At 45.9% G+C, this 16,727-nt stretch overlaps 1 protein-coding gene across 2 annotated transcripts in view; it reads left to right on the top strand.

The window, feature by feature from the left end:
* TAF2 (TATA-box binding protein associated factor 2) overlaps window positions 1-16,727 on the top strand; it is a 658,862-nt gene that overhangs the window by 248,491 nt on the left and 393,644 nt on the right. For both annotated transcript variants that reach the window (XM_078686838.1, XM_078686839.1), the window contains exon 15: window positions 11,099-11,164. In XM_078686838.1, coding sequence (XP_078542964.1) covers window positions 11,099-11,164 — 66 coding nt within the window. The remainder of the gene's footprint in view (window positions 1-11,098; window positions 11,165-16,727) is intronic.

Consider the following 16,727-nt stretch of genomic DNA (forward strand, 5'->3'; position numbering starts at 1 on the left):
TCTGCATTCTTTGCCTCCCTGAAGAGCATGTCCCTGAAGATTGTGACATCTGCCAGACATTTTCTACAAGGACCCTGAGGGAAAGGCTGAGAATTAGGCTTCAAGGCCTAGAAGAGAGGCGACTGCAGGCTGCAGGTGGGTCTGGGCAGGCTGGGAAGGCTCCCTCTGCCCCTGCTGAGGCCTCTGGGGGGCTCCCCAGAGGCAGGAAGACCAGCAAAAGGTCCCGGTCTCCGTCGATAGCATCGACGACGACGTCGAGAGGGATGACGACGGTGTGTTCCCCTTTTCTCCGGGGCTCCGGGTTGAGACAGCGTGGAAGATCGACGTCGAGAGGCCTGGCTAGTCCGCCGTCGAGATTATCGCCGACGGCGTCGTCGACGTCGTCGTCAAAGTCGAGGCATCGCCGTCGACGAAGGCACCGGCGCTCGCCGTCGAAGCGACACCGCCGGTCGCCGTCGAGCAGTTCGCCGTCGGGGGGATCCTCGGCGTCGAGGACTGTGAGGAAACGGTCATCGAGGAGGAAGAGTCGACGCTCGCCGTCGAGGTCTGACCGCTCGTCGTCGAGGGGGCGACGTTCGACGCCGGAGTCGAGGGATCGCCGTTCCACGCCTGTAAAAAGACGCTCGACGTCGAGCAGGAAGAGATCAGCGTCCCCGAGGTTCTCAACCTCCCCTAAGCGGCGCAGGAGGGATTCTGGCGCCAAAAGTCACGCTGGATCTGGTGAAGGACGTCGGAGGCGTCGCTCACGCTCTGGAGGGTCTGGATCACAGGCCCCTCCCCCGAAGAAGTCACCGGGCTCGGTGTACTCGGTGGTATATACACCGCCAAGGCCTGCGACTCCTCCACCTCTACCGAAGGAGGCTCCTCCGGCTAATCCGCCGCTACCTTCCCTTCCTCCGCTCCCCCCTGCGGGGCAACTTCCGCCGCCGGTCCCACCTCATAGACCACCGAGGTCGGTGTCGCTGCCTCTGCTTCCGACACCTCCTAAGGGTACGCCTACTCCGAAGCCCCAGGATAGGCCACGGAAGCCGCCTCCACGGAAACCGGTGGAGCGCCCACGTGCTGGGAGGTCGCGCTCCCGCTCCAGGAGAAGGGAACGTTCGCGTCACAGGTCTTCCACACGATCTAGACGGCGCCACAGGAGACACAGGTCTCGTTCCCGGACCCGGTCGTCTGGGACCAGGGACTACTCCCCGACCTTCTCGGATTCGCCAGACACAAGGGTGTCACCGATAGATGATCTGGTGTCCTTCCAGGACGAGCTGTTACGTGGTGCGGCGAAATTGGGCATTACTTTGACGGTGCCCACTCCCAAGACATCAGTCATTTTCGAGACGCTCCACCAGAAGCATTTGTCTCGGCCGTTACTGCCACTGGTGCCGGGTCTGGAGGAACCGGCCGTGGATCTTTTCCTCACCCCTGCGGTGACTAAGGTGGCACCTTCCAGACTGCAGAAGAAGTACAGGGCTCCGGACTCGGACCCAGCCTTTCTAAGGATGGAGCCCCCTCCAGATTCGGTGATTGTGACGGCGGCGCGCAAACAGCATACCACCGCACCTTCCTCCACAGTTCCACCAGATAAGGAATCTAGGTGGCTGGATTCGTCTGGGAGAAGAGTTTGTGGGACCTCGGCGACCTCAATGAAGGCAGCTAGTGCCACTGCCTTGTTGGGTCGGTATGACAGAGCCCTCTGGGAATCCCTTCAACAGTTTGTGGAGCTCCTACCGCGGGACAAGCGGGAAGACTTCCAAGAGGTGCTGAACGAAGGGATGTTGGTGGCGAATCAAGTCATCAGCGCTGCAGCCGACTCTTCTCTGCTGGGGGCGCATGGTTTCTGCCACGGAATTAACCAGCGATGACATGCATGGCTCCGCCGTACGTCTCTGAAACCGGACGCTCAGCAAAGGGTTGCCAATCTGCCATTCTCTGGCGAAACCCTGTTCGCGAAGCACGCTGATGATGAAATAGCCCGCATGAAGGCGGAGGCCGAAACGCTCACAGCGGTGGGTTTGGAGAAGCCCAAGGAGACCAAGAAGTCGTACCGTCCGTTCCAACGTCGGTTCGGTGGTCAAGGCAGAGGGCGTGGCCAGTCTTCTGGACAACAGCAGCAACAACAGCAGCAGTTGTTTAGAAGACCGTTCCAGAAGCGCCAGAGAGGCAGAGGCGGCCATCAGTCGGCCCCAGCGACTAAGGGCCAGGCCGGGTCTAGGCCCTGAGCACTTACTTCCCCTGCAACTGTTACCCGCTCCGGTGGGGGGAAGCATTCAATCTTTTCTGGCAGAGTGGAGAAAAATTACTCAGGACAAGTGGGTGCTGAATATTGTTTGCAATGGATACAGTCTTCGGTTCACCAGCCTGCCCCCATCGATTCCTCCGGTCAGCTCGCAGTATCAACTGCGCGAGCTCCAGGCGGAGGCCGACATCCTGTTAAGGAAAAGGGCGATAGAAGTCGTACCTCTGTCTCAAAGAGGAAGAGGTCTGTACTCCCGGTTCTTTCTGGTTCGAAAAAAGGACAAGAACGAGTTCAGGCCCATTCTGGATTTGCGACAAGCAAACAAGTGGATTCGCAGAGAAAAGTTTAGCATGCTGTCGTTGCATCAGATTTATCCTCAGCTGCAACGGGGAGACTGGCTGTGTGCCATAGACCTCCAGGATGCTTACTTCCATGTGCCCATTGCACACAAACCCAGGAAGTTCCTGCGGTTCCAAGTCGGCGCCAATCACTATCAATACACAGTACTGCCATTCGGACTGAAGTCTGCGCCGAGAACATTCTCAAAGTGCATGGTGGTGGTAGCCGCACACCTACGGAGGAACAAGGTGTTTGTCTACCCGTACCTGGACGACTGGTTGATCAAGGCCTCCTCCTTCACGGAAGCGCAAGCGCACTTCCAGAAGACGTGCGTTCTTTAGAACCAGCTGGGGTTGCACATCAACATGTCCAAGTCGGTTCCGACCCCAGTCCAGTGCATTCAGTACTTGGGAGCCTCCATCGATACGCTGTCAGCAAGCGTGTCTCCTTCGGAGGAGCGACGATTATCACTGCTTCGGAAGGCTCGGGCTCTTATGACCACTCCATCCACGACAGTGTGGACGGTGTCTTCTCTACTAGGATCGATGGCCTCATGTATCTTCCTAACGCCCCATGCACGGCTGCACATGAGACCGTTGCAAGAGTGCTTGGAGGATCAGTGGGATCAGAGGAGAGGATCTTGGGACGACAAGATACGTCTATCTCTGCATGCTCTTCAGTCTCTGAAGTGGTGGTGTTCAGCGGAGAATCTCCTCAGAGGGGTTCCCTTCCACAAGGACATTCCCACTCAGGTTATCGTGACGGATGCTTCTCTCCAGGGCTGGGGAGCGCATTCCGGAGACCTACAGATTCAAGGGACGTGGTCCCCGACGGAGTCCACGTACCACATCAATTTCCTGGAACTCAGAGCTGTTCACTTGGCACTGAAGGCCTTTCTCCCGTCCTTCCAGACCAACTCTCTACTTGTACAAACGGACAATACGACCACAATGTATTACCTCAACAAGCAGGGAGGCTCGAGGTCACGCACCCTGTCGCAGGAGGCGCAGGCGATCTGGCGCTGGCTTCTGGCTCGAGGACTGACGATAACGGCTACCCATCTGCCAGGTGTGCAGAATGTTCAGGCAGACGCACTGAGCAGACTGATTCAGGAAAACCACGAATGGGTCATAAACGACGAAGTAGTAGGAGAAGTCTTCGCAAGGTGGGGGACTCCAGACGTAGATCTGTTCGCCACCGCCGAAAACAGCAAATGCCGAGGCTTCGCCTCCAGGTACTACCAGCCGGGGACGCTGGGGAATGCGTTATGGATCAACTGGTCGAACAGCTTTCTGTACGCTTTTCCACCCATTCCCCTGATTCCGACGGTTCTCATCAAGCTGTCCCAGTCCAGGGCGCGGATGATACGGATTGCCCCGGAATGGCCCAGACAGTGTTGGTTCACGGACCTGCTTCACCGGTCTCTCCTTCCTCACATTCGGCTGCCGTGCAGGCCGGACCTTCTCACGAAGTTCGGGGGGCTGATGTTGCACCCCAACCTCTCGTCTTTGAGTTTGGCAGCATGGCTCCTGAGATAGTGCAATATGGTCATTTGAATCTCCCTGCAGATTGTATGGACATACTGAAGGAGTCTAAGAGACCTTCCACTAGGACTTCTTATGCGTACAAGTGGAAGAGATTTTGTATCTGGTGCAAGTCTAAGAACTATGATCCGACGACTTGTAAGGAAGATGTTATCCTTCCTTATCTTCTACAGTTGGCGCAGTCTGGCCTTTATGTCCATTCTATTAAGGTTCATCTTGCTGCTTTGACTGCCTACAGGAAATGCCCTTTGCAGACTTCCTTCTTCCAGATCCCTGTGATCAAAGATTTTTTGGAAGGCTTGAAGAAAGTGTTCCCTCCTGCCAGGCTTCCTTCGCCTTCATGGGAATTGAATGTGGTGCTGTCCAGGTTGATGAAGGAACCTTTTGAACCTATTCATAAGGCTTCGTTGCAGCACCTGTCCTGGAAGGCGACGTTCCTCGTGGCCATTACATCGGCCCGCAGGGTGAGTGAAATTCAGGCGCTGTGTTGCCAAGAACCTTATATTGTATTTCATGCTGCTAAGGTTGTTATGCGTACTCACCCTAAATTTCTTCCCAAGGTTATTTCTGATTTTCATGTCAACCAGACCATAACTTTGCCTACGTTTTTTCAGAATCCTTCATCTCCAGCGGAAAGGTCGTTACATTCCCTGGATGTTAGGAGGGTGTTGAAATTTTATCTGGATAAGACCAAAGATATTCGTAGGTCTGACCAATTGTTTATCAATTATGGATCAGTCAGGACGGGTCTTGCGACCTCTAAGCAGTCTATCTCTAGGTTGATTGTGTCCTGCATACAGTTATGTTACCAAAAAGCTAATAAGACCTTAGGAGGTAAGCCTAAGGCTCATTCCACCAGGGGCAAAGCTGCCACAACAGCATTGCTCCGTAATGTTCCGATTGCAGAAATCTGCAAGGCGGCCACTTGGAAGTCGGTCCATACTTTTGCTAAGCATTACTGCCTGGACGCTGATGCCAGGGCAGACGCTCAGGTTGGGCAGGCTTCGCTGCAAAATCTGTTCGCGCAATAGTGGTGTTAATTCTCTTTCCTCCACCGCCGCTTTGGTGTGGGGATGGGCTTGCCATTCTATTCACTAGATTATGACTATACACAGAGATCCCCTACTACAGAAGGAGTAGTTTCTGTCCTGTAACTCCAGTTCTGTAGTAGGGGTATCTCTGTTATAGTCATATGCGCCCTCCCGCCTCCCCGGTACAGAGAGAGAGGTTCATTTAAGGAATGCGACAGGTCTGGCGTATTACGCCTTCAAAAAGAACTGAAAGTGAGAGGGACCTGCTATGCATTCTGGGATACTGGGAGAAGTTCTGGAAAGTTCTCTTAAAGGCACAGTACCCTATTTAAGCCACATAATGGTCCATGCCTTCCTCTCTATCATTCCAGAGGGGTTTTGCTGTTAAAGCAAGTGAAATCTGGACAGGCTTTGCTGTTTGTGGATTTTTGGTGGAATTTCTAGTTGAAGTACTGGACAGTGTAGCCTGTGGATATAGGCTGCATTATTTGTCTTTAAATTCTCTCTTAAGTGTCTTTGCAGTTCTGCAATTTTATGACAACTTAAGAGATTATTTTTGATTGCTGGGGTCCTCGCACATGGGCGGGACTATTCACTAGATTATGACTATAACAGAGATACCCCTACTACAGAACTGGAGTTACAGGACAGAAACTACTCCTTCTCCCTACTTAGTCATGCCCGCTCCAAGGACATGTTCTCTCATCAATGGAAGTGAACATGACCATTGGCATCGCATACTATAAGGCGGAGTAGCTCTGGGATAATGTCATATACAGGATGAAAACGTTACCACATTTTTGAAGACTCAACTAAAAACCTAAAAGCAGATTCCCAGATGGTGGTATTCCAATGTTCTATAGCTGCCTACGTCTGTGCAGTGTTGCACAAGGTGATCACACACAATATCTTTAAAGTAAGCATGACATTTGAAGTGAGGGGCTAAGAATGAGTGGAGCTCCGCAACAGGGCTAAGAATGAGTGGAGCTCCGCAACCTGACAGATAAATGTCCTGTGCCTCTAAGCAGATCTCCATGGATTGTCAGATTCCACCCCACTGGCGTTTATATCACACCCACCCAGTTCTGCGTGGCTCCAGCTGCCTGCTGCCCTCTTCTGAACCTTGCTAGGTGCCACTGTAATTATCCATGATTGCCTTCCAGTAACAAAATCTAAGAATATTTTATTGATTCCTCTTAATAGTTTTTCATGTTATATGTACTCATTGTCAAGAAGCAGGATTCAAACTAATGCAACAAATTATATTACACCACACATATAAGAGCTACCTGCTTACACAAAATATCAGTGAAAACTTGAAAAATGCCCTAGATGCCACACTGCCAAGGAAGATCTTATTTTTTGTTTTCCATTTTTTTTTAACAGAGTTTTATATAGCGCGAACTTGACCCAAATCTGGTATCAGAGGGGTTTACATAGCACCAGTTGCATTACATGAGGACAGCATCATTTTTGTTAGGCACAGGGAGATTGAGTGATTTGCCCAGAATCACAGGATGTTCAGCGTCATTGCCGAGACTCGAACCCTGTTCCCCAGATTTGAGTTCGATGGCCCATACATGTTCTGATGCTGCCTAGTCATACGTCCTCATATGTCAAAGGTAGTACTCTCAACGGAGCAACTGGTGGACATTTCAATTGTTATCAACCATAAATGCTGCCTCTTGGATGTACAACCACGAACAAAGTAAAACAAGCACAAGGGCAGATTGGTGGACTGAGCTAGGGCACTGGCCCAGCAGCAACTGACCATGACATTGAGATGAAATGAAAGATACATTTATAAAGCGCATGGCTAGCCTCAGGCATCCCAGCGCTGATAGCGACAAGCAGCAGAAACCAATAACTAGGGAAAAAGCCAAGTTTTTAATAGCTTTCGAAAGGTAAGATGATTAGGTTCCTTCTGCATTTGGTGCTGCTACACAGGTTGTGTTATACAAGGGGGGTTATACCCATATAGTCAGTGGGACCTGGGTGATCGATAACGTTATATATAGGGGGTCCCAGACCAAGAACACAATTCTTATTTTGAAACACACACTATTTAACTAAATTTAGAAAACACGCTAAATGAAGGTGACCAGTGTTTTTAATGTTCACTGTACCAATCAAACAGTCAATGTTGAAAAATCAGACGTAAAATATACAAAATTCAATGCGCCCACAAAGAGGGAGGGGGGGAGGTGCAGGGAGGGGGATGTATTTCACTGGATTATACATCACTAGTTAACATTCAAAAACAACATAATGCATAGTTCAAAACATAATTCCACATACATGAAAGGCCGTGGAAAGTGACATATATCATAACAAAAAATTCACTAAGAAGATACTCCTATCATGATTAATATATCAAACTAGGGTTAGGAGTTCCTGGTTGTAGGGTGTAGATGTCTACGTTTCGACCCGGATGATGTAGGACAGTGGATCCTTACTGCGTGGGTCTTCGTCAGGACGCGGTGGGTGAAGGGGGGGGTTGGGGCGTTTAACTCTGCGCAAAAAAATATATAATAAATGGTGTTACTCAACCGGTCTCAGATGAGTCCCGACACAACTACAGAATTATGGACAAGATAGTCCATTCTAGGAAAATCGAAAAAAAGTCGAAAAAAAGTGTGGGAGGTTCATAAAGTGAGAAATACTTGGTGGGCTGGAAGGCCCTTTCAGCCAAATAGTTATCTCGTGCCGCGGGCGGCAGCCATACAAAAAGTCAGCCATGTGCGTTTAAAAGACATTAATACCAATGTGACCCAGTGGGACAGATAGGAGTTACTGGAGTATGCTTGATACGACACAACATTTAAAAATTAATTACCTGGCACAACGGGAGGGTCCCGTCAGTAGGTTATGCAAAAGGGTCTGCCACGTGTGGAGTCAAGATCTGCCGTGTAAAATCAAAACCACATTTGTAATGAATTCCCAAGTGAGGTAGAGAAACTGAAGTAAGGGTGTGTGGATTAAGGGCCCTACCTTGTTGTAAAGACAAACAACATGTAACCAAAGGTTAATTCCTGGGTCGAGGCATTACCGGCTACATCTGAAAACAAGGTTGAACAGCGTGTCAAAAGCGGAGTAGTTTTTACAAGTGATTCCGTAAAGGAGACTCAAACAGCTCAGAACTCACCCGAATGGGATGTAGAACGAGCAAAGCCAGCGCCCAGCTCTTTATCCAAACATTTATTCCAGTGACGCGCTTTTTCAAAAATACCTCCGCAGTATAAATATCTGCAAAAACACAAGTAGATAAACAGCTTAAGAAGCCGCCCAGTGTTAACAAACACGCATGTATGCTCCCAGCCAGAGGGAAGACTCACCCACAGTATTGTTTGAGGCGCCAAACCGGCTTTTTTCCAAAATGACCAAATCAGGGAAGTGCCTCGTCGGTTTACAATAGCCGCGCATCAACATCTGTAAAGACACGGTGATAACATACTTAGACGGCCGCCCATTACCTTACAGAACGCACGGATGCAAAACGCCAGAGGGGGAGACTCACCCGCGCTGCTCATGGAGAATTCCGATAGTGGTGCGTGCGCGCCGCGTCTCCTGGAAACAGGAAGTGTTGCCCCGAGAGACGGTGTTATTTACTACTTTGGTGAAGACAGACTCTAACTAACTAACCCGAGTCTGTCTTCACCAAAGTAGTAAATAACACCGTCTCTCGGGGCAACACTTCCTGTTTCCAGGAGACGCGGCGCGCACGCACCACTATCGGAATTCTCCATGAGCAGCGCGGGTGAGTCTCCCCCTCTGGCGTTTTGCATCCGTGCGTTCTGTAAGGTAATGGGCGGCCGTCTAAGTATGTTATCACCGTGTCTTTACAGATGTTGATGCGCGGCTATTGTAAACCGACGAGGCACTTCCCTGATTTGGTCATTTTGGAAAAAAGCCGGTTTGGCGCCTCAAACAATACTGTGGGTGAGTCTTCCCTCTGGCTGGGAGCATACATGCGTGTTTGTTAACACTGGGCGGCTTCTTAAGCTGTTTATCTACTTGTGTTTTTGCAGATATTTATAATGCGGAGGTATTTTTGAAAAAGCGCGTCACTGGAATAAATGTTTGGATAAAGAGCTGGGCGCTGGCTTTGCTCGTTCTACATCCCATTCGGGTGAGTTCTGAGCTGTTTGAGTCTCCTTTACGGAATCACTTGTAAAAACTACTCCGCTTTTGACACGCTGTTCAACCTTGTTTTCAGATGTAGCCGGTAATGCCTCGACCCAGGAATTAACCTTTGGTTACATGTTGTTTGTCTTTACAACAAGGTAGGGCCCTTAATCCACACACCCTTACTTCAGTTTCTCTACCTCACTTGGGAATTCATTACAAATGTGGTTTTGATTTTGATTTTACACGGCAGATCTTGACTCCACACGTGGCAGACCCTTTTGCATAACCTACTGACGGGACCCTCCCGTTGTGCCAGGTAATTAATTTTTAAATGTTGTGTCGTATCAAGCATACTCCAGTAACTCCTATCTGTCCCACTGGGTCACATTGGTATTAATGTCTTTTAAACGCACATGGCTGACTTTTTGTATGGCTGCCGCCCGCGGCACGAGATAACTATTTGGCTGAAAGGGCCTTCCAGCCCACCAAGTATTTCTCACTTTATGAACCTCCCACACTTTTTTTCGACTTTTTTTCGATTTTCCTAGAATGGACTATCTTGTCCATAATTCTGTAGTTGTGTCGGGACTCATCTGAGACCGGTTGAGTAACACCATTTATTATATATTTTTTTGCGCAGAGTTAAACGCCCCAACCCCCCCCTTCACCCACCGCGTCCTGACGAAGACCCACGCAGTAAGGATCCACTGTCCTACATCATCCGGGTCGAAACGTAGACATCTACACCCTACAACCAGGAACTCCTAACCCTAGTTTGATATATTAATCATGATAGGAGTATCTTCTTAGTGAATTTTTTGTTATGATATATGTCACTTTCCACGGCCTTTCATGTATGTGGAATTATGTTTTGAACTATGCATTATGTTGTTTTTGAATGTTAACTAGTGATGTATAATCCAGTGAAATACATCCCCCTCCCTGCACCTCCCCCCCTCCCTCTTTGTGGGCGCATTGAATTTTGTATATTTTACGTCTGATTTTTCAACATTGACTGTTTGATTGGTACAGTGAACATTAAAAACACTGGTCACCTTCATTTAGTGTGTTTTCTAAATTTAGTTAAATAGTGTGTGTTTCAAAATAAGAATTGTGTTCTTGGTCTGGGACCCCCTATATATAACGCTACACAGGTTGGACACTGGAGAAGGTAAGTTACTATAGTAGACCGATGCAGAGATGGACTTTGGTAGTGCAACAAAAAACAAAATGGGGAATTAATCAAATAAGTACTTGGAATGCAATACACCTGTAGTTAGGTGAAAAAATTATGATAAACCTCCTGAATTTGCACTACGACAGACTCAAGAGTGGGGTTATCAGACTAGGAGTTAGCAAGTCGGCTAAAACTTGAATGATCATGCATAACCGATTAATTGGGGCTAAAGTATGGTCATGCGACACCTTGTGAAGTTTGTATTTTATGTGGTATCTCTTCAGATGCTCGATGTGCACATTTTATTTAGTGTGAAACATGAACATATTCTCCGATAGAGTGACGTTGCCCTTACTGAATAATCTGACATATAATGGGTTATTAAGTTTTGTTGGAAACCAGCCCAGCGAGGAAGAATTGCAATGTATTTGTCCCTTTGCATTCACAAAATTAAACTGCACGGTTTCTTTGTACTTTACAAAATGTCAATAAAATTTAGAAAAAAAATCTCGTTTTGCTAAACTTTGGGTACATCAAAGTTTATCAGTTGCCGTCAGTATAAGTGTGTGTGCGCATTGGGAAACAACAAAAATGTCCAAAAAACAGATCGAGGAAATTAATTATTGTTTTTTTTTTTTCAATTGAGGAATAAGAAGAAAAAGATTCCACTGATGAATGGAGAAGAAGTGGACATGGATTTATCTGCGATGGAGTAAGTTTATCTGGTCAATTTTTAGAGAAAATTCATATCTTTTTTGACATTTCTTCATTTAACAATCTCCTCGCTGACATAAGAATCTTTATGTGGGATGAAAAAAATGTTTGACTGAGTGTAAGAATCTCTTGTGGGCACCGCTTTTGGCAGTGTGGCTTAAAAATCTGAATGTTGGCAGCAATACCTACATAATTAGTTGTTCTGTCACTGAAAAAGTGCTACATACCAGTATTTTAAAAAAGAAATATTGCTAAAGCAGCACAGGAAACTCAGTATAGCACAGCAACCTTGCATAGTTGGAAATCAGAAGGAAAGTGTTACTCATGCATAAGATCTTTCTATGAATGTTAAATCGTGGTTGGAACTACATTTGTGTTATTAGCATGATGTCCATATTTATAAGAAAATATATGTTGCAAAAAAGTTTTGAAGGTATGATAACCATGACTAAACACACTTCTATTGTGATCGCTAATTAAAAAAAAAGTAATCTATTGAATCTTTTAACCCCTTCGATGCTGATGACAAAGCCAGCTCGTCATCAACGTTACCTGCGGTGCGCGGATGACGAGCTGGCTTTGTCACGATCAAGCCATTTTTTAAATTCCCGCGTACAGCGGGAAACCGCGGTAGCGGTTAAATCAAACCAGAAAAGTAAATGTATGTTCGAGTAAGCTCACTATAACAAGAAGGTAGGAGGCATGGACAAAGTTTCCAGCAGAGAGAAGTGTCATGTAGATGGTGCTTCTCTACCCTCTACTGTGGACAAGAACCAGTTACAGATTATACCAGTAGTTAGTGCTCAAACATAAATGATGTAGTTAAATGTGAAGAATTGTGATTTTATTACATTTGAGGTGCAAACGATCATTTCTTATTATCAGCATTACTGTTAATATTATGAATACAATTTTAAGTATTACATATTTTACGAAAGGATAATAGGAGTGGTTGGATCAGAAAAGAGCAATATGCAAGCATTCTGTGCTGCTTTCAGCCTCAGAGGCTCTCCTCACCAAGCGACAACAACCCCCCTGCCCCCGGTGTTCATCGTGCTGCCGCAAGTTCCCAGATATCTGCTACTTTAAAATCTTGCAAAAACACAATGGTTCTATTAGAATCACTAACGAAAATTAATACAAGGGGCGGGGTCTAGTTACTGCACTCTCAAGAAACCTCTGAATCAGAGAATTACTTTTCAACAAGGTTTACAGTACACATCTAATAACAATAAATGACTCAACCAGGGTCAGGTCATGTATTTGGGGCACAGAGAGTGCAGTGATAAATACATATCCCATGCATCTTTAATACTTGGTATTTTAAAATACATAACACATAGGTAGCATTTCATTCAAAACTAATTTAAGTGAGGTGCTCTGATGGAAAACCGGCACAGTGCAAGTGATAAGTGAACATAGTGAAAACTGCACAACAAAAAGGTATTTTTAAAACAAAAGTGTTTTGCTGGAAGATTAAGCATTTAGTTGAGCAACGTCATCATCACTTATTTTAGCTCTTCATATGTATCGAGCATGCATCTGTGATTTGGTGTAAATTGGTTCAGTAGTTTTTGAGAGATTCAGGCTTACAATGTATAGATATCTAGTGCAGCAGGACTGGTAGATCAACCAGGGACAACATCAACAAAGACGTTCAGTGTCAATTTTAGGACTCCGGGACTTAGTCCCCCATCAACAAAGACGTTCAGTGTCAATTTTAGGACTCAGTCCCCCATGTGGCAGCCAATTTGATTGGTGACCTGCAAATCAGTGGTTAACGAATTGAATATTCACACTTGTAGGCAAGTAGTGATACGTTGGCTGGAAGGATCCTCAGTTATCTTGGCTTGCCGGGGTGTCAAATACCTAGCAAAAGTAAGGAACCTTTTAATGCAAGCCGATCTAGACGCCACAAATAAAGCATGATCAAGGACGACAGGGGCGCCGCATATATGACAAAGATAAATTGGACATTATATCTCGAACTGGATCTAGCGGAAAGTAATCCAGGACTTTTTCAGACACTGCGCCATTGTGAAAGCTTTTTACTAGAACCCGCACAGATCGTTTTAAAATGTTAGATTACATTTTAGGTGTATTATAATGTTGTTTCAGATTTTAAAATCTTGGTAACCATGACACTGAAAAGAAGTATTTAATGGAAGATTAAGTTCAAAATTTTTCTTTTAAGAAATGTACACTGTAACGATTTTAAGTAATCATATACAATAAAGTATTTGACTTTGACAGGGGTGATATTTGTAGGCCTGGGCGGTAAATTCCGTTCCGCTTGCGGAATTTGGGTAATTTCGCATTTGGCGGAGAAAGCGGAATTGCCATTAATTCCGCAGCTTCGCAAACAGGAAAAACGCATCACGAACGGGTGGAACAGGCAATTCTACGTGTTCACGGAACTCGGCATGCTTGCGGAGATTTTTTACCATTTCGCAGAGCTTTGCGTAGCACGACTACTCAAATTCAGCCCAGCCTAAAGTATTTTGTCTACAGTCAGCTGCTCTTTCCATGTCCCAGTCTATGAGCTGTCCACTGTGCCACCAAGTCTGCCACTTTCGCAACTTTAATCTGTTCAGTCCTCTTTTCACCAGCAAAGTCATCAATGTCACTAGAAGTCAGTCTCCTTTCTGCCTCCATCTTTTGGAAGACATCCAACCATTCCCCCACTTCTTCCATGAACTACAAATGCCAGGACTTGCCCTATGAGCAAGGCTGAGAATAGCATCAGATATTACAAAGGCTCTCTCTTGCGGGGATCATTTTTGTGCAACAAAACTGTGTCTATGTTTATGCACTGCTAAGGCAAAGTATGTGGACAGTACTGTGCTCATGTTCTCATACAAGACAGGGCTGTGCCATTTTATGTATGATGTAACTGTCTTTGAAGTATAGTAGACAGGCACCCATAGTACACACGAGCAGGGATAGAGAGGAGAAATTATGAGGAGGCAGCACTGGGGCACTATGTGCTTGCTCCACTGAAAAAAATAAGGCCTTTGGTTTAGTACATTTCAAATCCAGTCCTCAAGAACTATTTCTATAATTGGGATCTATGTGAGTTATGCACCAAAGCAATCAAATGTTGTTTCTTGCTGTTCTTTCTTCTTCATCCATCCTTGCAGCCATCAGTTTCTTTTCAGATTGGGCTTTCACTGTACAGAATTTCAGCGATTTTACCTCCTCTGTGACTCACTACCTCGGTGACTCTGCAGTGCCCATTCTCTTTCTGATTTTGTTTTTAAGTCTGTTCTCATTAGATTGACCTTTTGTTCACCACATCTATTTTCTCTTCTTGTCACTGAGGGAGGATTTCTGGGGGGGGGGGTTTACTACCTCAAAGTCTCTTCGTAGGAAGACATCTCACTCTCATTCTTCATCAAAACTGTTTATCGTCCTCACCTCTTCTTACCGTATTCATTGCTTCAAAATCCACCTATGCCCTGATTGTAACCAACTCCGGTTCTCTAGGGCAGTGGTTCCCAAACTTTTGACTCCTGAGGACCCCCATTGAGTCACCACTGGAAGCCGGGGACCCCCAAGCAATTTGTATGAGTTAAATTTCTAAATTAAAACAGTAATTCGAAAAAAATACACAGGTGTGCACACAAAACAAATACTCAAAGTACTAAGGATTTTGGGGCCAGATGTGCGACCAGTTAATTTTGCTCCTCGCAATTGGCGACACATTGCGAGTGGCAAATTGCGAGTCGCTAAATGAAGTGTACAACAGTGTGGTTAACACTGTTTGGGATTCCCAATGGGGTCGCAAATTGCGAGGTTCATTAATATTAATGAGCCTCTCGCAATTTTCAAGCACATTGGGAATGCCAGCCCTCCCAGGGATGGTGGCCTGCTGGGCTCTGCAGGCCACCATGTTTCGGACTGCTTTTAAATAAAGCAGTTTAAAAAATAAAATGCAGCCTGTATACCATGCATTAAAAAAAGAAAAGAAAATGAAATGAAACGTTTTCGTTTCATTTTCTAAGGGAAGGCAGAGGTCCCTGGGACCACTGCCTGCCCTTAAAAAATAATTTTGCATGCATTTGCAAAGGGGAAGGGGTCCCCTGGGGACCCCTTCCCATTTGCGAATGCATTACCATCTACTTGAAGTAGGTGGTAATTGCGACTGGTTTGCGACCGCAAAACATTTGTACATGGTTTTGAGACTCCCTATTTGGAAGGGAATGCCCCTTCCAAATAGCAAGTTGCAAAACCTATTTAGCGAGTCGCAAACAAATTGCGACTCGCGAAACAGGCTATGTACATGGCTCAATAGGTTTTTGCATGCATAAACGGGTTTGCGAACCCGTTCGCGCATATAAAAACAGATTGTACATCTGGCGCTTAGTATTTTATATTGAAGTATTAGCCCCTCTGTCACATGTATTTCATTTGTTTTATAGCATCTCTCATACCATTGTAGGATGTCAGAGCACTTTACATCACACACATATAGAGACATTGAAGCATACATGTAAATCAGTGTGTATATAAAATGTTTAAAGAGTGCCCGGTCTGGAAAAGCACAAACTCAGGATTCAGAACATAACACAGTGGCTAGCACTGACTTTAACATTAAAAATGTATTTCCACCCAAATAAATCTTTTTAGCAGCATCAGGATAATGAATACCTGGGAAAAAATATAAGTTACTAACTGGTACCATGCAGTTTGCAAGCGGCTCTTTGATCACAGTTTATAGGTCCCTCTGCTAGATTACGATTGTCACTTATGAAGTACACAGTAACAAAATAATCTCTGTGACAAAAGCAGAAACCACGAACCTATGCACATAAAATACTGATTTTTAAGATGCAAGATCCACATTCTTTGCAGTAGGCACATTAACCCTCTGTGCTACATTAGTTCAATCAAAGCTGAAACTGAAGAAAACTCTCCTCAACTCCAGCAGGTACATTAATCACTGGCATTCTCTTGACACTTTTATTGTTGCTGGAAAGCTGCTAATTATACAAGAAATGTTTCTGTGCTTTTAAAACTGTTGCCTACGGGACCCCCTGGGAATGTGTCACGGACCCCTGGGGGTCCGCGGACCACAGTTTGGGAAACACTGCTCTAGGGGATTCATCCTGCCTCCCATCATCTATGGCCTCTAGATGGAATCAACTGCAGCTTGCTACCTAGCCCAGGTACTCATCAATGACTAGGCCCCACATGGAGAGTAGTTATACATGTCTTTATTCTTTAGTCTGTAAGCAAGACGCTCACGTTCTAAACCTGCATTCACTTTATTACCCTTCAACGCTTACATCACAGGTCTACGGAGCCCATCAGGAACCAAAAGAGTTCTGTCATTCTTTATTTACACAACACTACATCTCCCTCTTTGTTAAATAAAAAGTTACAACTTTTTACAATAAATAAATGAATATATTAATACACAAATAATTACAAATACCTGTGAACTTATAACTCTTCAATGAGCCTTCGTGACGCTTGAACCACACGTCTTGTTTGGGTTATTGGATTCTGGGAACTGGCAGTCGAAGTGTCAGTGATCTGCATTGGTGAGGTGGAAACAA

Source organism: Lissotriton helveticus, chromosome 4_1 (genome assembly GCF_964261635.1).
Source record: "Lissotriton helveticus chromosome 4_1, aLisHel1.1, whole genome shotgun sequence".
NCBI classification, from domain to species: domain Eukaryota; kingdom Metazoa; phylum Chordata; class Amphibia; order Caudata; family Salamandridae; genus Lissotriton; species Lissotriton helveticus.